Genomic DNA, 22,399 nt, shown 5'->3' on the forward strand with positions numbered 1-22,399 from the left:
GTTGCTGCTGTGCTCAGGTGCTTCACATGTCCCACAAGTAACCAGTTTTACAATGGGTGTGGGCTGACTGGCTGGCACAGGTCTAGCTGTGACATTATGCACTACAACACCATACATTCATCTTAAAGGCAAGCCTTTTCTTTAGTCACATTGGACTGTATTGGCACTTCTGAACAGCAGAGGAAGAGAAGCCTAGAGTGAAGCAATGGTTTCCCTATGGACAGAAATTCTAATGGAAACACTCCTGGGTTTGTATTTTTTCCAATCTATGTTGCATACTTAATGAGTATGAAATTATATTTGCAAGTGGGTTTATCTCTCAATTTAAAAAAAATGGTTTATTTAAGCTGATATTCTTCATGGAGGACATTAGATTTTTAAAGTATTGCCGCACTGTCAAATGGCTCTGGGATTTTCTTCTGCAAAAAGATAATATTTTCAGCCCAAGTTTTGCAGACAAAAGAAAAATACTTTTGCTTTAATTTTATTTTACAAATTACCACTCTTAAATTGCCAGTGACCCAGCATACTTGCCTCTGCGGATTGAAGTTGTAGAGCAGCAGGAAGATGGTGTTATAGTGGCTGTGTGACCATCCTTTCTATAGTGACTCCTTGCTAATAATTGAGGTGACTGGAGTGATATTTATATGGTGGAAATGACTGGAATCTTTACTGGGGACCTAAACCACTTTATGTGTATTAATCATGGGAAGAGAATCACTAAAGAGTTTCAATGTAAATTTGGAGACAGACTAGACGGCATATAATCGTAAGAAATCTTTTGCTGAAACCTAGTTATTTCCATGTCATGGATAAAACGGGACAGTGTTGAAAGCAAAAACAGGCTGTGGGGCAAAGGAAATTGACTGCCTGAAACATTTTCTCTTCCCACTATACTCACTTGTGGTACTGGAACCTGGCTCCGTGGGGGATGAAAATTTCCTCATTTGTATTTCCCTTTGACTTTTATAATGAAAGCTACCTATTTTACACAGCATGCAGGGGTTGAGAAGGAACATAGCTTTAAATAAAATGCTGTGTCTCCCTTATGTTACTTGAACCTTAAACACAGAGTTGAAAGTTTTCAGCCAAAGTTAGTTTTGGGACCTTATACAAGATTTGTGAGTGTGTTGCTTGTTCACAGAATCAGTGTTCTTCCCATATGAACTGCTTGCATATTTAAAAACAAAATACTGTACATATTAACAAAAAGAAAGAAAAAAGCTTCAGCCCCACAACTTCCTTCTGGTCCTCAAAGGAAACTAAACCTTATAATTCTGCTCCCAAACTTCTCAGGAAAGGTGATCAGCACCTTAATATCTTACGCTATGCTTTTAAGTGTCTAGCTCCTATAAGTTCTGGGTATAAATTTATTTCTGATCATAGAATCATAGAGTTGGAAAAGACCAGAAGGACCATCCAGTCCAACCCCCTGCCATGCAGGAACTCACAATCAAAGCACTCCCAACAGATGGCCATCCAGTCTCTGTTTAAAGACCTCCAAAGAAGGAGAATTTTGATTAATTGATTGATGATTCAGGGCCCATACAGACAGGCCAAAATAAAGCTGCTTTGGGTCACTTTGAAGGTATGCTGTTTAAATTATGCATGCATTCTAAGACTTGCATGCTTTCAATCAAACCCTGGTCTCCAAAGTCCATAGTTAAACATTCAAACCACTATGCCACACTGGCTCTGTTTTAATATTTGGTACCCTAAAAATCTTTACAAAATCAAATAAGATCTATTATAGCAGAAGCATAATACTTACTGGTACTTCTCTCTTTATTTCAGGTTATATTTCTTGGTCTCTTTATTATGCCCTTCCACCAATGATCTATTATTTTCCTTTACAAACATTGACACTTACTGGCTTGGAAGCCTTTGCTCTTGCATTCTTCTCTCCAGCGTTCTTAATTATTGGTGTGTTTTGGCGGCTGGCAAACAAGAAATGCACTCTAGCCTTCCTGAGACTGAGTATGATTGGTAAGTATCCTTTCACAAAATGTACTGTATTTTTGTAATACTGGTCACATGGCAATAATAAGGGGTAAAAATCAAACCATGTAAATATTTAAATGGCTCAAAGCATCTTGTAGTAGGCAGTTATTTCTATAAAAAGAGGGTCCCAGAGCAGCTTTTTATCTCTCCTTCCTAGCTGGCCATAACAGAGGATGAAAACCACTTAAGTGGTGATTAACAGGGGAATACCATGGATGCTGGGATGCTCATGCTACAGTTAATGTCCTGCTGCTGGCTGTCTGTGGGGCTATTGCAATGGGAAAGCTTTTGGTTTTGATTTCCGATTGCTGGTCAGCTACAGCTGCTGTTTCTGGCCAGTGGCTGGTGGTTTGTATTAGTTGCTGCTGGTCAGCTATGCAGCTTTGCAAGCGGCTGTTGCTGTCCAATTGCTGGGCTGCAGATACTTCTGTTGCAGCTATTTCTGTATATTCCCCATTTCAGAATGAAGCTGGCATTTGGACTAAATTAGTTTCTGTTACTGTATTTTAGTAGGAATTAAAAGTGTAAGATGGGTCCTTTTCAAGACTTTTCAGATCATAATTTTTTATTTATTGGCAAATCATTATAGTACTTTTGAGGCCTATGTACATACTTGTATTCTTGTGCTGCGGAGGATTGGGAGTACAGCATGTACCCTCTCCCCGCCCAGCAGCTCAAGAAAACAAGTATGTAGAAGGTTTATATTGCTTTGCAAACTTCTTTCCCCAGCCCCCGCATTGTCCCTTGAGAGTAATAAAAAGTTAAAATTTAAAGATATAGCCACGTAAGTTTGTAGAATCAGTATGCAGAGATCTCTTGGAACACTTTCGAGACTAACTGAAAGAATGCAGCATGAGCTTTCATAGACTTAAGTCTACTTCCTCAGATACATTTACAAAAAGCGAAATGTACTTTATTCATTTATTCTCAAATAAGTCTTTATTATTTAGAAAACTGCATTTCCATAGTGTACTTCGGTATACTTTTAAATGGCTTCTTTTTAAGCTGTGCTTTACTAAGATTTCCTATCTTAACCTCCCTAAGCACCCCCCTTAAAAGAGACAAAGCATGCTGACTTTTGTACACTGTGTCCTTGAAATTGGCCCATGATTGACTAAGGCCTGCAGAATGAATGTACAGTATGCAAATGTGTCAGCTTGAGATTTGAGGAGCTGACAGATTCTTGCGGCCAATTTGCTTGGCCAACAGTCAGGAATTCTGGGAGCTGAAGTCCAAAAACTGGAGGATCAAAGTTTGGAAACCACTGCCTAAGTGAATGTACAAAAGATCAAACAATTGCTTAGAATTCACCTAAGTACCTTCTCCTTGATATCAAAGAGAGAAACTGAAATACATGATTAACTCTTCCAATTAAATTAATTTTATTTAATAGTACTTTTGTACCATTATATACTATTATGCTGCATTGTAACATTATGCTGAATTGTACCATTATGGTGCAGCTTTACATTAAAAAAACACATATTTCCTCTTACAGGAAGCCTTGCTTCTTACCAAGTTCCAAATGCTTGCCTTCGACTTTTGATCTTGGCCATGGGTGTTTCTTCATCATTGGTGGTTCAAACAGTAACATGGTGGTCTGGGAATGGTTTACAAAGGTATTGTATAACAGAATATAAATATGCATCACCAAAACTGCAGATGATCTTTTTTGATATCGCTGTCAAAAAACAAGGACATACTTTTAATTGAAAATAACAATTATACATATCAAAGTCCATATTGTGGAAATGCCTTTATGAGGCCAACTAAAAAACCACACAAATATCATGGCAACTGTTGAAAATTCCCTTACCTTTATACAACAGCTATTGTTTTTGGTTGTTGCATTGCTTGTAAATATTTTTTAACATTGTACTTTTACAGATACTGCAGAATCTGGGGATTTATACTAGGAAAAATTCTTCTTGTTGTTATTCGGATTTGGTATACATCATTGAACCCTGTGTGGAGCTATACAGCTTTCAATGCTGCTATAATGATTTTAGGTTTCATGGCAGTTCTTGAACGAACATATGCAGGTGAGTGTTTAGAAGTGATCCATCTCTCAGAAAATTATTGCATAATGCATTATCGGTGGTACATCAGCCCCTCCAAATTAGCAAAAATTTACAAAAATTATAATGATCATTGTTGGAAATGTGGAACTGATTTGGGTACTTTTCATCATATGTATATGGAAATGGTGTATAGCTGCATATATATTATATCTGTATTATTGTGTTTGGACCATTAATAAAAACAATTTAATCATTTCAGAAAAGGACAGTGGGACTGCTTCCACCACCCAAAAGTGGGAAGAACTGAGGCAACGGTTGCAGATGTGTGATTTATTTATCACAACTTGTTATGTGAAACTACTGAAATAGGGGACGGGGACCCTACTTTGTGTATTAGAAGTTGCATGTTACTGGAATTTCAGTGGGGGAAAAAACAGGACAGGAAGAATGTTGTATGGACAAAACTCTGCCCCTCCCCATAAGTACAGATACAATTCCTGCCAAATCCCAAGGTTTGGGGGCATCTGGAGGAATCCTCAACTACTTTCAATAACTGGTCTGTTTAATAGCAGTCTTAGGCAATTCCTTCCTTCAGAAGGCCCTTTGATTTTAGAAAATGTTTTAAAATTCTGGTTCAGCCATCTTCTAGTATTTTAATGACAATAACTGTTCACTGTTTTCCAAACACATATTGTTATCTTGCATCACAATCACAAACAGTGCGGGAGAATTCATGTCATGCATGAAGATGTTGTTAGAAGTTGCTCAATATTCACTTCTTCATCCATGTGCTTTACAAGGCTAATGTTTCCCACATTTTATGTCATCATTTAGGTGCCAAGAACCAGGCTGATAATGAAGTAGAGTACATTTTACTTAGACCTAACTGGCTTTTGTCAGGGATGGCTTTTGGCAGCTTGATGTTCCTCACCTTCTGGATTTTTGGAGAGGTCTCACTAGTTTCTAGATGGGCAGTCAGTGGACACCCAGAGCCTGGACCAGACCCTAATCCACACGGGTAAGTGTTGGCTATTCCAATATAAAAGAGGTCGGAACAGAGAGCTATTTACTCAAAAAAGTTCAAAATTTTGTGTTTATGGATCCTGTTTGGATGGTAACTGCTGACGTTTCTGCAACTGAAACCATAGACTATATGCAGTGGGAGTAAGCCACATTGAACTCAGTGGGGCTTACATTTGAATAGACATGACTGTGGCACCAACACTTTAAAATAATGCACTTTGACACCACTTTAAGTGCCAAAATGAAGCATGCAGATATGGAGAAGACAATTGGCAGTAAAACCCAAGGAGCCATATTATGAGAACTCACACTTCTTTAAGAGCAGTCTGAAAAAGCCCTTTTGTATGAATGAAAAGAAGTATTATATATAATCCAAATTTTGCAATTTAAATTTCACCTCATGTTTCTCTGATTTCTAACAAGAAAAATTGCAATCTTCTGGTCTTTCATTTGCTTCAATATATAGAGGTGCAGTTCTGTTGGGATTGGCTCATGGACTAATGCTTTCCTTTTGGTCTTGGTCTACCCCTGCACTTTGTGTCTGGTGTGTGGCAGGTAAGATTAAATGCATTGCTGTAGTCCTTAAGCCTTTTAAAACCAAGTTCATAAAAATGTGTTGTATATACTGTAAATGTGTTGTATATACTGTAAACTTTCGATAAAGATCATTAAAAAATAAATAAAACCAAGTTCATAAACTGGAATCCTGAAATAAGCAAAGTCCAATTCTGCTTACATGTATGGAGGTGAGATTTGCTGATCTTACCTGTGGTGAACATTTATGAGTTCCATTTAATGTTACTAGAAAGCAGAGGATGAATAGTAAGTTACAGATATTTTGAAGTGATGTGATAAATATTTAATGAGAAGTTCATTAAATATAGCCAGGCACCCCGTTTCTGCCATTGTGGGTTGCAGCGGGAGTCTTCAGAGCAGACATGATATTGGTGGTAGGTAAGGGGTATGTGGTGGCTCCATGGTGCAGTGGCGGGCAGGTGTGTAAACACCTGCTTATCACTGCACCAGCCTGGGGATAGAACCAGGTTGGACCCATGGGCAGGATACAATGTGGTTGGCCTGCGGTGTGCTTGCCATCTGAATAAGTCTCTACTTATAACTGAGGTGATAGAAAATATTTAAAGTTCCATTTTGAAGTTATGTAAATCATCTCTGATCCTTCCCTTCCCTTAACATTCGACTGTAGTCCTGCTTTTCACTTTCTTCTTTAACTTTCATCTGAGGCCATTCCAAATATTGCTATTTTCTGTGAGTAATATGGTGACATCTGCACATCTTAGATAGTTGTTGTTCTTTCCTTGAATTTTGACACTTAATTCCTTTGAGTTTAATCCAACTTTCAGTATGATATGTTCTGCCTAGGAATTAAACAGACAGGGTGATAAAATGCAGCACTGTTTGACCCTCATCCCAATTGGAAGCTAGGATGTTTCTCCATATTTTGCCGTGAGAATGGTTTCTTGTCCAAGACAGTAAAATATTGTGGCACGTGTATTTCTTTTAGAGTGATCCATAGTTTTTTGTGATCTGCACAATCAACAGTTTTGCTATTATATATAAAACACAAGCTGATTTTTTTTCTGAAATGTTCGGTGCACTCCATTCGCCAATATATATTTGCAGTATGATCGCTGGTGGTACCTCCTCATTGTCTGAACCCAGTTTGCATGTTTGACATTTCTTTCTTTTTTATGGTAAAAAAAATCTTTGTTGTAAAATCCTGAGCACCATTTTGCTTTTATGGGAAATTAATATAATAATCCAGTGGTTATTGCAATTTCTGGTGTCCCATTCCTTGTGCTGATATTAAAGAGTAAGTAATTTTAGAGACTAATACAGTTTTCTAAAACTTCAAGGAGGTTTCATTCTCATTGCTGATTTAATAGATGAAGGAAAGTATGCATAGTTCTTTATGCCAAAATTCCTCAACCTAGCACTCAATAAAATGTTGCACTATGTCCCTAATTCCAGCTATCTCAGCTGTCTCAGTGGGGATGAGAATTATTGTCAAATACATCTCGTGGGCACCAGGTTGGGGAAGGAGTAATTGAGGAAGGCTGAAAGAAAAGCAATTACAGTGGGCCCTTGGTATCTGCTATGGTTTGGTTCCAGGACCCACCATGGATATCAAAATTTGTGGATGCTCAAGTCCCATTAAATACAATGGCGTAGTGAAATGGTGTCCCTTATATAAAATAGCTAAATCAAAGTTTGCTTTTTTGAATTTATATATATTTGAAATATTTTCAAGCTGTGGATGGTTGAATCTATGGATAAAGAATCTGTGAATATGGAAGGCTGACTGTAATTTTGGATTATCCAGAGTAAAACTTGCTTGGAAGCTCTGATATGTCCAGTTTACTTGGGTAAACCGACAATGTTCAGACATTCCAATGTAACACACCCAGTCCATGATTCCTATCAGCCTAGTTTCTGGCCCATTTTCAATGATGGACTAAGTATGCCCATCCTGGTATTATCTTTTTCTGGGACAGTTCTGTCCTCCTAATCCTCCTCATCTTCTCAGTAATTTCCCTTATAGTGGATCATTAAGTGCTGGGTAAGCTATCTGTAGAATTTCTGATGTAATCCAAGTGATAGTTTAAATTTAATTGAATCCTTTCTGTTGGATCACTGTCAGACTGTTATTGGATCATTATTCTTCTTTTGCCTGATAGTCTTCTTGTGGAGCCAAGAAACCTTTATTATATTGCCTGCTATTTGATACCTATATGAAGTTGATTGATACCCATATGAAGGCTGCCTAGAACAGTGCTTCTCAGGCTATCTGATGTGGGAGAAAATATATTATTTTTTCCCAAGGTGCCAGGGATTAGCATCATGTTTGCATCCACTGGCTACAGTTCTTTCTTTCTTTCCTGGAAACTTGTGTGGGACAAGCAGCCAATAGCTCAGGGATCACCACTGGTCCAGGGATCACCACTTTGAGTAGAAAAGATTGGGTTGGGAGTGTCTGGCTCTCAAGATATTGTTAGGCTACATTTTCACGCACTAGATTTTCCATCAGCCCTAGCAAGTAGAGCCAGTGGTGAAGAATAATGAGAGCTGAATTGTATCAATTCCTGGAGTGGCCACACATTCCCCATCTCATGTCTAGATGTTACAAGGCCAGTATCAAAATGTGTTTCTTTCTGTCTTTCCGTCAGGCAAGGCATTAATTGACATTCTTATTGATGGTAAAATCCTTAGAGAACATAAAAATCATCATCATTATTATTTCTATCCTGTCCTGCTTGCTAGAAAACTAGGAAAGCATGTCTGCCTAGTGGTATTTATTTGCACAATAACTCTGGGGGTAAACAAGGTGGAGAAATAGTCCCTGGCCCAAAATCATTCAGTTAATATAATGTGTCTGAGTAGAGATATGAAGGAAGCCAACCTAAGTCTGAACATACAATGCACAGGGAGAAATGAAGACAATAGTTTTTCACAAGGACACTTGGGAATCTCACTTTTTTACTCTAATTCCTATTTTAATTCCTGTTCATAATACTTTGATTGCGTGAATGCTATTGTGTTATGTTTGTTATGGATTGTGATCCATAAAATATCTTGGTGCTCTATGCACCAAAATTGAAATAAACAATAATTTTCCAAGGTGTAATATTATTTGTGTTGGATTCTTTCTAGGGGCAGCAGGAGCAGCTGGCCTTCTTTGCTTACAAACATGGTACGCAGCCATTGCTGGTGACCTCCTTGCTGTCTTTACAATGTGCATGTGGCCACGCATAACTGGATGTTTTATTAGCTGCTTATATCCTGGAAAAGCCATGAGTATGGCCATGCTCATGTTAGTGCTTGAAGTGTTCTTCTGTGTGTGGTGTACAGCTTATAAATTTGTGCCTGGTGGAATTTATGCTAGAGAAAAATCCCACATTCTTCTAGGTATGTTTGCTCTTTCCTAACCAAAAGCAACAATCAATTTTGCTGTGCTTGATCTCTAAAAGCTGTAAAACATGTAATTTAGAAGAGTTTCACAATCCTTTCCTATTTGTCTTCTCCACTCAAGTGAAACCCAGCATTTATAGGATATTACATAGAACTCTAGAAACTGTTTTGATTGTTAGGCATTCAGAATGTTTTTAAAAGAGTGGCAAGAAGTAAAGCAATACAACCACATTCTTTCATTACTTCTGAATGAAATATTGAGATTCATATTACAGAGAGGAGATAACAATAATAACAATATGATTGTAGTTCACATATCACGGAAAGCTCCCGGCTTTGAAAAGTGGCCTCCAAAGCATGCCTGGGACCCGGGATGCAGTTGCCTGGTGGAATTGGCAGCAAATTAGGAACAATAATACCTGCCTGCATCCCGCAACCCGGCTGCATCTTGTTAGGGAGCAGTCGGGTTATCTGTCCATGTGATAATCTCCTAACTCAGCAGGGAGGAGAAGACAGAAGTGGCAGTCTTTCCCTTCCCAGTAGGTTCAGGCAAAAGCAAACTGCTGCAGTTTCTCCTAGCTTGTGTCTTCTTCCTCATTAATTACTTTTGCCATAAAGCATTACAGCAAATACCATGTTAAAAACTCTGTATCTGTCATATGTTCCTTACAGGGATTGTCATGATGTTTATTGTCTTAAACGTGCTAGTTGACTGCAGGAAAGATCTTCACTGTTTGTTTAATGTAAAAAGCAGTAACAAACATGACTTCAAACTAAGTGAAAAATACATCAAATTATGTAAGTATAACTTTGCTTCATTCCAAAAAGCAACTTGGTGGTTGACTTTCAGAATATTAAAGTAGCACTCCTATACATACTTACCAGGTAGTAAGTCCTGTAGAAATCCATGGATCTTATATGTGAGTAGACATGTATAGGAATGTGCAGTAAATGTGCAGGGTTACCGCTAGGTGAATATGTTTGCGTCTTGTAGGCATAATTAAGTGTTAGATGGGTTGGACAATGTGTTAACCAACTCTACCCAAAGAGCTTTTGGTCAACTGTAATAACTAATTTGACAATAAGTCAGGTATTAGTGTATTTGCAAGTGTGTTGTGCTTGGTAAACACTGTACAGTATATCAATTCAGTCTATATGGGATTAATCCATCCTCCCAATTTATGCTACTGTTTTCTCTTTCTTCAGAATTTACCACTTTTGTACTGAAGTATTAGGTAGATAAACAAGAGGTAGGCAAACCATACTTCCCAAGAGTGTTTTTTCAAAGGCCCCAACTTCCTCAGACTTCTTTAGACTTCTTCTGGAATGGGATTTCAGCTTTTAAACAAATCCTAAGATGTGCCCTACTCTGATGCATACATATATACACAGGCATATTTAACCCCCCCCCCCCCCCAAAAAAAAACACAACTAAAAATTGACTTATGGTTCATTCTTGATATATTTTTTTTGGTGGAGTATTTTTTGTGCCTTTTTGCTAGCCTCTGTGGCTCTCAAAAATTGAGCCTCAATTCCATTTTAGGTCAATCATGTTTTTGCTAAACCATGCTTGACCTAAACTGATTTAGACTGCATCTGCACAGTAGAAATAATCCAGGTTGACACCACTTTATCTGCAAACTGGAATACTGGGAACTGTAGTTTGTTGTTGCAACAGAACCCTCTGACAAAGAAGGCTAAATGTCTCACAAAACTACAACTCCCACAATTCCACAGCATTGAGCAATGACAATTAAAGTGGTGTCAATCTTGATTATTTCTTCAGTGTGGATGCAGCCTCAGAAGAACAGCTGGATCTAGCTACATAACTCTAGGTTTATGGATAAGAGAGTGTTAAATGGAATCAGAGCTACTGCAAGAAGATATCTCTTTGAATAGGTCTTCTGTGATCAAGGCCTTGTCCAGAATGGTCAAATTTATTGTGACAAGGCAGTTTTCACTGTTGTCCTTAACTGCTGTTATTTCTGAATGATGTTTCTTTTGTCATTATATATTTCTTGGAATTCTTGTCAATTAACACAAGTTTTACTAGAAAACTGAGTACTGCACTTTTTCTTGGGTACAATGTAGTACAATTTGAATTCCAAATTTGCATGTGCACCTCTTGTTAGGGTTCATTTTGTTTTGCGTTGGGGCCATGCTTTCTTTGGACATGTCTTTGGACCAGCTTTTAAGCTCCATTTTAGAAGTGTGTGTGTATGTGAGAAAGAGCATTGGAGTCATTCTGTGGGGTTATTCACACTGTGAAAATAATCTAGATTGAATCTGGGTTGAATGAAGCTGCTATAATATCAGTTGTTTACATGCATCCTGAATACACTTGATTAAGTTTGGGGAGGGGGCTGCCAAAAAACCTACTTATTCTCGGATAAGTGATATCAGTTTTTCCCCTGAGTTTTTAAAAAAGACCCGCAGCATCGGTAGTGCGAATAACTGATGTGAATAGACCTGGGATAAAACACTGCATTCACATTGTCAACTCTATCTTTACTTGAATGTTTGCATGTGTAAGCAATGGAACTTGCAGAGATGTGCAATGATGTGGTTCCATAGTGTGAATAACAAACCCAGAATGCATGAATGAGATTATTTGCATCGTTGAATTAAAAAAAAACAACTGACTGATCCTGGTGATTTGGGGAGAGTGCTGCTGCCTACAGCTGTTTCCTTGACAAGAAAATTGTTGTAAATGGAAAGACAAGGGGAGAACAATCACATATTTATAGTAAATATGTGTTGTGCATCCCAGTCATTACTCTGGAGGGCAGTACCTTGGACCTATATCTGTAAAGACTTTCTTTTCAATACTAATTTACCAAGATGAGAGTAAGGATAAACATACACAGTGGGCCCTTGGTATTTACTGGGGTTTGGTTCCAGGACATCCCCTCATGGATACCAAAATCCATGGACGCTCAAGTCCCATTAAATGCAGTGGCATAGGAAAATGGTGTCCCTTATTTAAAATAGCAAAATCAAGCTTTGCTTTTTGGAATTTATATATATATTTAATATTTTCAAGTCGTGGATGGCTGAGTCCATAGGTAAAGAATCCATAGATACAGAGGGGCAACTGTAATATAGAGTTATCAGACACTATGGACTGAAACACAGGTGAATATGAATTAATATATTAATTTTGCAAAAATCTGCCCTGTTTTGGTCTGTTAGAAAAATTCTCGAATTATGGTTGTGCTGAAGTCTGTATGTTAGGTAAGCTATTATTAATAACTGAAATTAGTAGGCTCCTGAGAAATCAAAATTGGTGTTATCTTCCTTGTGTTCATATACTGTATGCATTTTTAAAAAAAAAACCCTTCTCTTCTGTTTCTAGTTTTGTGGCTACTAGTTGGTGTAGGTTTACTGGGACTAGGATTGCGATATAAAATTTATGAGAAAAAATTAGGCCATGGGGTGAGTGATTTCCTTCTTTTTGTAATGCATTTTATTGATATGTGTTTAATATTTCATCTTTGTTAGCTTCCACTAGTGAAAAAATAGTATTTTGGGATGAAGTGAATGGAGCAATGCATAGAATTCAATGTGTGTAATTCTTTGGATATATATAGCAATGGCAATTCAGAATTTTTGAGACTTTGATACATGATTTTTCCAGGAGCAAAAATTCATAGATGTGGCTATGAACCATCAAACAATGATAAACCAAGTGAATTACCACATAGGGCTGTCAAGTTATGCCTACAAACAGTAGATTGAAATAATTTAAATAATTTAAAATAATGATTTTCCAAGGTTTTCAGTAAATTAGATGTTAATTTTTTGAAGAAACTCCTCTTTGCCCTCTCCTACAATGTATTTTATGAATTGTGTATACCTCAGAATGAATGAACGAACGAGTGTGTGTGTATTGTATGTATGTATGTATGTATGTATGTGTATAGTACTTTCCAAGTGTTCACAACTAAACAAGATAGACCCTGCCCTCAAGAGAGAGTTAATTGCAAGGGTAGCATGTAAATGCAGTTATTTGAGTAAGGTCCAATTGGGTAATATCTAGTGATGAAAACTGAGGTTGTCCATCATTTCATTTGATGCCATTTGATATACCGGTAAGTACCATGGAAAGAAAACAATAGACCCTTTTTCTCTTTTCAATTTTTCTAGCCTCCAAAGAAAGACTTCTCTGCCTTGATTTGGCCATTCAGGTTTGGCTATGATAATGAAGGGTGGTCTAGTTTAGAGCAATCAGCCATTCTGCTGAATCAAACAGGTACTTCCAACAGAATTATGTTTGCTTGAGTGACTGAACATTATGCCCCGTTGTCTTCCATAGCAGGCTCTTCCATTTGTTACAGAGGGAACAAGGGCTTCCTCTGCAAGGAAGCAAGAGCTAGTGGTAGATTCTGTGCCCAACAAAGAGCTCTTGGACAGGAAACATCTCTAGATCTAAAGTCAACCATCAACTGTCATGGGAACACAGGAACATAGGAAACTGCCTTATGCCATCTCAGTCTGCTTGTATATCTAGTCCTGTTTTCTAGTACTTTGACATAGAGCTAGAAAATATTAAATATTCTGGAGGGAAGCTCCAGTGGCCATGCCATTTGGGGATATGGTTAGCAGTAGTTCATCAGGGTCCCAGGTGGATATCATCTCCGTTGCATGAGCTACATCCCTTCCCTGTTTCTGATGACATGGAAAGCAGGTATTCCATTCCACTTTTGACAGAGGAGTGAATTTAGACCTTCAGGAAGTTGAAGTGACAGCTGTAATGTAGCAATAAACATCATGAATTGAGAATAACTGCTCTAGTTCTTCCATCCAAAGAACCTTGGAGAAATTGTTACTTCTTTGTCCCAGTTTCCTGGTTTTATATGTAAATAATATTGCATTATTACAGAGAGTTTTCATAAGGATTATTAATTTCATTATGAGATTCCAGTGATGGAGTCATGTTGAATCTCACTGCTTTTACCGGAAACAACAATCCTACCTTCTCTTGCAGCTCCTTCATGCTCCCTAAACACATGCACTGGGAAATGCCCTGGAGCAAGTGTTTGGTACCAAGGAAGACTGTAGCAGGAGGACAAGGGAAAGAAGGCCTTGGAAGGGTTGGATGTATAGGAAGGTTAAAAAAAGAATGGTGCAAAAGTAAAGCTGTTCTTTAATTCAGTTTTACATCACTCTTTTTGAGTACATGTATTACTGGGCTTTACATCTTTAACAGAAAATTTCACACCAGAGGCAGAAGTAACATGGAAATAATAGTGGCAGGTTCCTATGTCACAAAAGGAAAGAGCAGTTGTTTCAGCAAACTTTTTATTCAAAACTAACAATATGCACATGCAAAATGAAACAACCAGGCCAAGTAAGCTATGCCTTAGTAAACAAAAACATTTGTGTAAATTTACAGCGCTTTATAAATAAAAGATAATAATAATAATAATAATAATAATAATAATAATAATAATAATAATACCACTTGAAAGCTTCTAGAGTGCATCCCAGGATTTTTTTCCTCTTTAGCCAGTCTCCACTTTTCTTATAATTTCCACTCTTGGTGGGCAAATGAGCAGATTATGCTTTGTAATATGTTAAGAATAGCTGGTGAGGTAGGATTATCTCCTCTTGCCTTTTCTGTTTTGCTGTTCACACAAGCCCAGTGAGGAATTCTGGAGGCAACTGTTGTTTACCTTGCCTGTGGTAGATAATCAGGCACACACAGCTACAAAAGGATCATTAGAGCAGAATCCTGGTCTTTCTCAGCTCAGGCGTTTCTTCACTTTATTGCAGACACCATATTACAACCCAGTATCACAAGTCTGTGTTTCTCCAACCATCCTTCACCATCCTCTCAATGCTAATGTTGCTAAAATTCCAACTAGAAAGAAGGCAAGGAAGAAATGGGGATTAGGAAGATGTAAAAAGGCATTGTAAAGAGGAGTTTATCATAGGCTTTGTAGCATGACGTAGTGGTTTGAACGTTGGAATAGGACTCTGCAGATGAGGGTTCAAATCCCCGCTCACCTCTGGAAACCCACTGAGTGACTTTGGGCCACTCTCGCACCCTCAGCCTCAGAGGCAGGCAAACCGCTGCTAAGAAAATCTTGCCAAGAAAATTATTTGAAGACACACAACTGTTGTTGTTAATTGAGGTATGAAATAATCATTGCTGGTGTTTGTCACGGGTATGTACTGTGCAATGTTGATGTTGTTATTGCTAGCATTATTATTATTATTATTATTATTATTATTATTATTATTATTATTATGCAGCATACCTTTTGCAGGTATGTAAGAAAAACCTGTGAAATTCATGAGGTTGTCATAAGTTGACAGGTGACTTGAAGGCACATAAACCCAAGAATGCATTTAATAAATAAAATAGGTACTGGGCTCAAAGTAATAGACTGAATATGTGAAAACATTTATGGTCATTGAATATTTCATTATGCACCTGTGGCATTACTTGGGGGTGCGGGAATGCTGGCCACTCCAGGTGACAACCTAAGGGAGGGTGACACCACTGTTCCTCAGACACCTACCTTTTGGCAGAAACAGGCTGTGACATTCATCTGCTTCCCTTTAAAATGCTTTAATCGATGGTGGGAGTGGGGCATAGCTCACTAGGAGGAGAAAGGAGAGGATACAGAATTTAAAAAAAAATTAAAATGTAATAGTTAAAAATGTGATTTTTTAAAAAAATTAATAGTTTAAAATTTTTCAAAAAATATTCTTTTAAAATTTTCTTTAAAAACATCACATTTTAACCAAACCTTCACTATTTATAGGTAAATACATTTAGGTTGTTGTGTATGATATTGCAATTTGAAGGTATAGTTTGAATTTTGCTAGTTGTTTATGTCACAGCTATCAGCATTACATTCAGTGTTATATGGGGATTAAGATTTATGAATAAAATTAGTACCAAAAAAAGTTTACTAATGGAAGGAGGTCAATAAGGGGAGAGGGACTGGCAACATGAATTACTGCACCAGGTGACACCAGCCCTAGTGATGGTACTGTTATGCACATAAAGATTTGTTGCTCCTGTTGCCAGCCACAGATACTGACAAAACGTCAGGAATAAACTCTTCTAGAACATGGCCACATAGCCCGAAAAACCCACAACAAACTATGGATGCTGGCCATGAAAGCCTTTGACTTCACATTGTAATCAGAGAGTTAGATCCAGGCTTAATCCTACTTGGACTAGACCCCAGTTATACTCCAATTCATCATGACCTAACCAGACTCAGAATGTTTTTAGTTTTATTTCAACTTTTTACCCAAAGAGTCTACCAGTCAAAACACTGAAGGATAAATAATATTTTTGATGGTTTTCTTTTCTTTTAACAGGAACAAAATGACATACCTGATGCAATGAAACGATCTTCCAAATTTTTCATTTTCCACTTTCCTTAATTTGTACTGGAGAAAAAAAGTAAATAAAAGGTCATTGAATTGGTTACACTCCTGTTTCAAAACATTTGTCTTTCTCAGGTGCAGATTTCATCACTATTGTGGAAAGTGATGCCTCTAAGCCATTCATTGGGAACAATGATCCAACTATGTGGTTAGGAGAAAAACTTGGTTTTTATACAGATTTTGGCCCAAGTACTCGAGATCATACTTGGGGGTGAGTGTGGGATATGTGAATACAAAGACAGAGAAGCAGACAATTAAAGACATGTGTGTTGTATAAACTGCAGTGGAAATTATATTGTGTTGTGGCAAATTAAGAATTTGCTATCTGCTCAGGCTGTATATAACAAAACAGCTAGAAATGCTACTGGCTGGAAACTAAAGGAAACAACAATTCTAAATATAGCTGTGAAGGTTTGCTATTAAGTGGAACTTGGTGAACATGAAAAACATGTATTGTTTTGTTATACAGAGGCTAGAAAAGCTCCTTTGGGGGCTATAACACCCCAATTCTGGGAATCATAGTTCAAAAATAATATTACCAAGCTTTGGCTACTAGGTTGAGTTTTAAACTGTTGATCACCTTTAATTCATGAACATGTAAATAAACAATTACTTAGTCCTTGTAGCTGACCTGATAGTGGAAGCTGGAAAGCATAGGATGCCTGGGAACATTTCCCCCATGATTTCATCTAATAAAGCTTTTCCCAGAGCTTTAATGTTCAATCATTCCATGCTCCCCCCATTTCCTACAATTCCTTTGAACCTTGCATTTGCGTCCTGTCCTACTCTGTAATGACAGAGGTTCTGTTGGCTTTTCACTGCTAGATGAATCATTCTCCTTCTCAATAGTGGGGCTGTGGGCAACTGTCCTGGTTCAGCAAACTTCAATTGACAGTATTATTGGTTTACATTATGCTTTGAAGCTAAAAGTCTTAAATCATTTTACTTTATTGTATTGCAGGATAATGGTTCTGTCAAGGTACCCGATTGTGAAATCCAGGCACCATCTTCTCCCCTCTCCTGAGGGAGAGATAGCACCAGCCATCTTCATGACTGTAAACTTCACAGGGAAAATGGTGGATTTTGTAGTTGCTCATTTTGGGAATGAAGAGTATGTATGAAAATCACTTGCTGGACAGACAGAAAATGAAAAGTTAAAAAGCAGAGTTGTACTATTTTTATTTTGGTTTGTCTTTTTGCTGCAATCACATATAAGAAAACATACAGGGCTGGTTTGTTTGTTTTTAACCATGGTTTGCTGTGTGAATGGCAGAGGTATAGTGCCTGATTAGTCCAGGCATAAAACTCCCCATCACTTCCAGCTGGAACAGCATTACTGGTTTGGAATGACAGTGTTTATAATTGAACACATCTGGAGGATACCAGATTGAGGAAGGCTAGATTAATATGTTCACTTACACATTAATTTCTCATTGCTTGATTACTCAATGTAGATTAATAGCAGATGCTTCCGTGAGGTGATTCCACTGGAGAGTGTTGTGAGGTGTTACGAAGCACCCAGCTGTGGGACTGCATCTGTGATGGCACTGTTAAGCACTCATCATCTGCAGATGAAGAGACAGCGAAAAGATTCAGGAGGGAAAAGTAGAGAAGAGAAATTGCCTTTCTTTTACTTTGCTTGCTACGCAAAGATGACACATGTCTCATGACAAACATATCCTGAATGTGCATAGGAATATTCTTTAAAGATTAGTAATGTTTGTTCATTCTTAAAATGGATAGGATCTATTATTGGATAGAGTGGAATCAACCATGCTCAGTCATAGTGATCCTTTGGTATCCTGAACATGTTCTCAGAATAGCCTGCTTCATGTGTGTAAGCCCATCTATGCGCTCAAAAAAAAGATGTGATCATAGATAGATAGATAGGATCTATAGCAAGTGATAGCCAAGATTTTTGCAATGCCCTCCATTGTATATCACCCTTCCTTTCTTTAGAAGTAAGCCTTTTAAAAATTTTATTAAATTTTTCAGGGAAGATTTGGACAGAAAGCTCCAAGCAGAAGCTGTTTCCAATCTATTGAGGATGAGTTCTGATCAGGTTGCATTTCTAGGATATGTCACTTCAGCTCCTGGCTCCAGAGATTACATGCAATTAATTGAAAATGGCAATGTTAAGGTATTATAACACTAACAATTTATCAGTGCTTAGTAAAAAAAACAACTCAAAATCAATACCAGGACAGATTGGTGGCAGAAATATATATTTAACTCCTAACAGTAAATTAAAGAAAACTGTAGATTCATAGATAAAAGACTTCAAGATTCTTTAAAATAATTTTGTGCTGTCCTTTTCTCCTTATGTGGACCTAGTAGAGCAGCTGGATACCAATGAAGATGCACATCTCCTGTTTGGTTTTTTAACAATTGTGTGGCTGGGAGAGGCCAGCTGGAGTTTTGGGGCTGTTTGGCATCAGTATGCTGGTGGTACCCGGCTCTGTCTCTCTTTTACAACTGATACCAAGGAAGCTGTGGAAATACTGAATTGTCTGGATGCAGCAAAGGACTGGATGTGGTTGAATGGACCAAGGCTTAATCCAGCCAAAACAGAAGTGTTGTTGGTCAGTAAGAAAACCAACCTGGGATTAGGATTGCAACTTGTTCTGAATGAGGTTGCTCTCCTTCTGAACGAGAAGGTTCATAGCTTGGGGATGCTCATGGGCTGGTTTCATACTATCAAAAATAAAAATACAATAAATGAAAATAAAAATCCATGCCCCACTTCAAAATGTACTGCTGTGATTACAGAAAGTGCAATCAGTTGTGCCACCATATTGTCCAAACTCAATACATTTCTTTACCCATGTACAAGAATTTTGTAAAAGCCCTGTGTAAAGTAGCCTCTAGCTTCACATTTACCAAAGGCCTCTGAAAACTTATTATGTAGATATTTTTGTTGAATCTGTAAAGACATAATTTGTTAATCATTTTTTCTTTGATTTGTTTTTACTTATGCTTAGGATATTGACAACACAGATCACAACAGGTGGTGCAGTTATATAATGTATCGTGGATTAATTAGGTATGTCCATCAATTGAATACCTTTATTATTTGCTTTCTCTGCTGTTCCTAAAGACTGTTTATGGCCTATTTCTAGTCCTTACTTTATGACATATTGCATACATTTCAGGAATTTCACAAGGGGGCCGTGCATTCAGAGCATACAGAATCAATTGTATAAGAAATGAATGACTACCAGTGTGTTTCTAGGCCCAGTGGAAAGTGCTGGCAATTATCTTTATGGCTTTAAATCATTTGGGAGGACCAGTTTATTTGAAATATTACTTATACCCTCTGTGGGAAGGAAGCGTCATCTTAAATAGGCCACTATTATGGTCCTGGATAGTTTTCTGATATTCCAGCTGAGTTCCACATAGAATTTATTGGTGGTGTCTGTAAACCACAGCCAGGACCTTACCACTAGGCCATCAAACCAGTAAAGGTATATATGGGGAATGATAACTAACGCAAAAATGGTTTAGCTCAATGACTGGGTTATTTAAGGATCTTTTAAATCTATGTATATGAGCAAATCCTCAATATGATGAGTTTTATTTAAAAGGGGAAAATACACACACACAAAACTCGCACACTCACAAGGACTAGAGAACTTGGAATAGAGAAGGCTTTATACAACACCTGATTGGATGCTGGTCCTCTTGCAAATGGTCTGGAAATGGAGAAAGGAACTCACTCCCAAGTTCCAAGACTGAGTGAAAGAGGGGTTAGCAACAGCATCTTTGCCTGCTACCAAACTAAGCCGCTGAACAGAAGAAAGGTCAGGGTTTAAATAAGGTTTTTATGCCCTGGAACAAAGTGCAGAGACCACATGGCAAAATGGTCTAAATCTTTGTTTAAGGATCTTCCAGGGTGTGAACTGGGGGTATGAATAGGCATATTATCTCTCCAGACCTGATAGACAAAGATGTTTATCCTGGCCGGGATCATCTCATCATCCATGATCAGATTGCATCTTACCTCCTTTGCTAAATCCAAAAACTAAATGTCTCCTATGCTGGCCGACGTGACTCTCTAGCTTCTAACTTATAGCATTCACATTAGGATCATAGAGGTGGAGTTCATAATATTTATGATATTAACAAAGAGGGGTAGAATGAAGCCCAGAACCCCATAACATGTCCTAGAATAAGGTGTGTCCAGGCCTACAGATACAATCACGCCAAACGTTCTCTGTCAAAAATCTTCTATCAGATCATCTCCTTGGAATTGTGATGAAATGCAGACTTGAAACTAACGTAATTAAATGCCAGTTTTAAGTGTCCATACCTGAAGCTGTCCAAAAGCAAGAAGGTGGGGCAGAACAGGTAGAAATACATATTCCTAGATGTTATTCAGAGCCCCAGACCTGAAGGAACTGCTGTCTAGGAAGTCATTTCTGATAAAGTATGCCTAGGCAGAAGAGAGGCTGAGCACCTATTATGCAATCCTGCCTCTGTAGCAAATTATTCCCTGTTGATGTTGAGTTCTGCTTTCAGATCATGTTCAGAAACTGTTAGCTACAGATAGATAACCATCAACTGCGATGGCTCACAATCACAAAGGCCAGTTTGGAAATCCTGATTAAGCAAAAAAAATTATTTGGATATTTTATTACATTGAAAATATTATATATCTTTATGGCAGGTTGGGCTATGCTCGAATTTCTCATGCTCACCTGAGTGATTCTGAACTCCAGATGGCAACTTTTAGAATCCCAGATGACCCAGATAATTATGCTGACAATGACAAAATCACCATTGATTCCAGTGAAGTTCCTAAAGAAACACACTTCAGTTCACGGTTAGTGTATTTTAAACAGTTTGTGAGATTTTCAACAGAGTAGCTTTGAAACTCCAATCATATTCTTACATAAATGATATATGAGGAATTAATAAATACAGTTTAGCAGCCCATACCTAGAGTATGGAATGAAATGAGCCCATTTTCTGATTCTATCAAGATCACTATACTGTATTAAATAAATAATTTGCAGATGTTGAGGTTTTGTGTTTAGTTTTTCCATTTGAAATCTAACAGAAGCTAGTGCAGTACTAGGATATGCATTTTAATGCAGATGCAAGTTTATCTAAATTCAGTAGGACTTATGTTGCAGCCTTACACATCTGCTCAAAAGTAAACCCCCCTGAGTTCAAATATGCTCACAAGTAACTGTATATAAGATTGTTCCAGGTAAGTTTATAAACAAATGAAGAAAGAAATGGCTTAGGCATGGAAAACCTGTAGAAATTAATAATAGGACAGTATAGAAAAAGTCAAATTAGATGATTTAATTAAAATCATTTTGATTCTTGTTACAAATTAAATATTAATTACACAATAAAAATGAATGATCAGAGAAGGATTATCATGTTTGTGTGATTTAGCAAGAACATGTACTTACACAGATTTGTTTTGTATAGATTTGGATCCTACAAAGAGGGACACAATTATGAGCTGAATCATCACTTTCACATGAGCACACCAAAGTATTTTAAACAAGCTGGCTAGAACAATGATACACCAACACATTTTCAAGAAGGAGAAAACAATGACGACGACAAAACCAAAAAAGATCAGAAGCCCCTATTTAAAAATAAGACACAACTGTATGAATATTTCATGGACCAATTGAATAGATCATGTTCAATTCAAGTACAGTAATTTATAGTGCAATGCTATAACTATTTCCTCAGATACAAGTTCCATATCATTCACTGGGTTTACTTCTAGGCAGTGGCATCACCCAGTGCGGGAATTCATGTTGTCACCCCCTATTGACCTACTCCCATTTCACACCATACAGAATCCTTAGTAATGTTTTTTTACACTAATGCTATTTATAAATCATGGTTCCTCTATCCCACTGAATGTAATGTGAAATAAACAACTAGAAAAATTAAAATTATCCCTTCAAATTACAATATCATATGCACAACCTAAGTGTATTTACATATACATAGTGGAGATTTGGATAAAATATGATACTTTTAAAGAA

The 22,399-nt window shown here is 37.5% G+C and overlaps 1 protein-coding gene and 1 long non-coding RNA gene across 3 annotated transcripts; one reads left to right on the forward strand and one right to left on the reverse strand.

Annotated features, from left to right (window-relative positions):
* The first annotated feature begins 205 nt into the window (after window positions 1-205).
* Window positions 206-22,029, forward strand: CWH43 (cell wall biogenesis 43 C-terminal homolog). The gene is made up of 16 exons (XM_042469058.1): window positions 206-248; window positions 1,795-1,986; window positions 3,500-3,620; window positions 3,889-4,049; window positions 4,857-5,040; window positions 5,512-5,600; window positions 8,715-8,969; window positions 9,645-9,770; window positions 12,328-12,407; window positions 13,119-13,224; window positions 16,458-16,593; window positions 17,344-17,493; window positions 18,378-18,522; window positions 19,364-19,425; window positions 21,049-21,204; window positions 21,825-22,029. The coding sequence occupies exons 1-16, from the start codon at window positions 206-208 to the stop codon at window positions 21,910-21,912; spliced, it is 2,094 nt and encodes a 697-aa protein (XP_042324992.1). The 3' UTR covers window positions 21,913-22,029.
* On the reverse strand, window positions 15,532-21,181 carry LOC121931369. Of its 2 annotated transcripts, none has more exons than XR_006104121.1 (4): window positions 21,080-21,181; window positions 17,802-17,947; window positions 16,330-16,385; window positions 15,532-15,580 (listed from the first exon to the last, which is right to left on the reverse strand). It is a non-coding gene; the product is annotated as an uncharacterized LOC121931369 (long non-coding RNA). The 2 variants fall into 2 exon arrangements; XR_006104122.1 differs by lacking the exon at window positions 21,080-21,181 and adding an exon at window positions 18,983-19,526.
* Window positions 22,030-22,399: the final 370 nt, after the last annotated feature.

The sequence above is a fragment of the Sceloporus undulatus genome, chromosome 5, assembly GCF_019175285.1.
Source record: "Sceloporus undulatus isolate JIND9_A2432 ecotype Alabama chromosome 5, SceUnd_v1.1, whole genome shotgun sequence".
In the NCBI taxonomy this organism is placed as follows: domain Eukaryota; kingdom Metazoa; phylum Chordata; class Lepidosauria; order Squamata; family Phrynosomatidae; genus Sceloporus; species Sceloporus undulatus.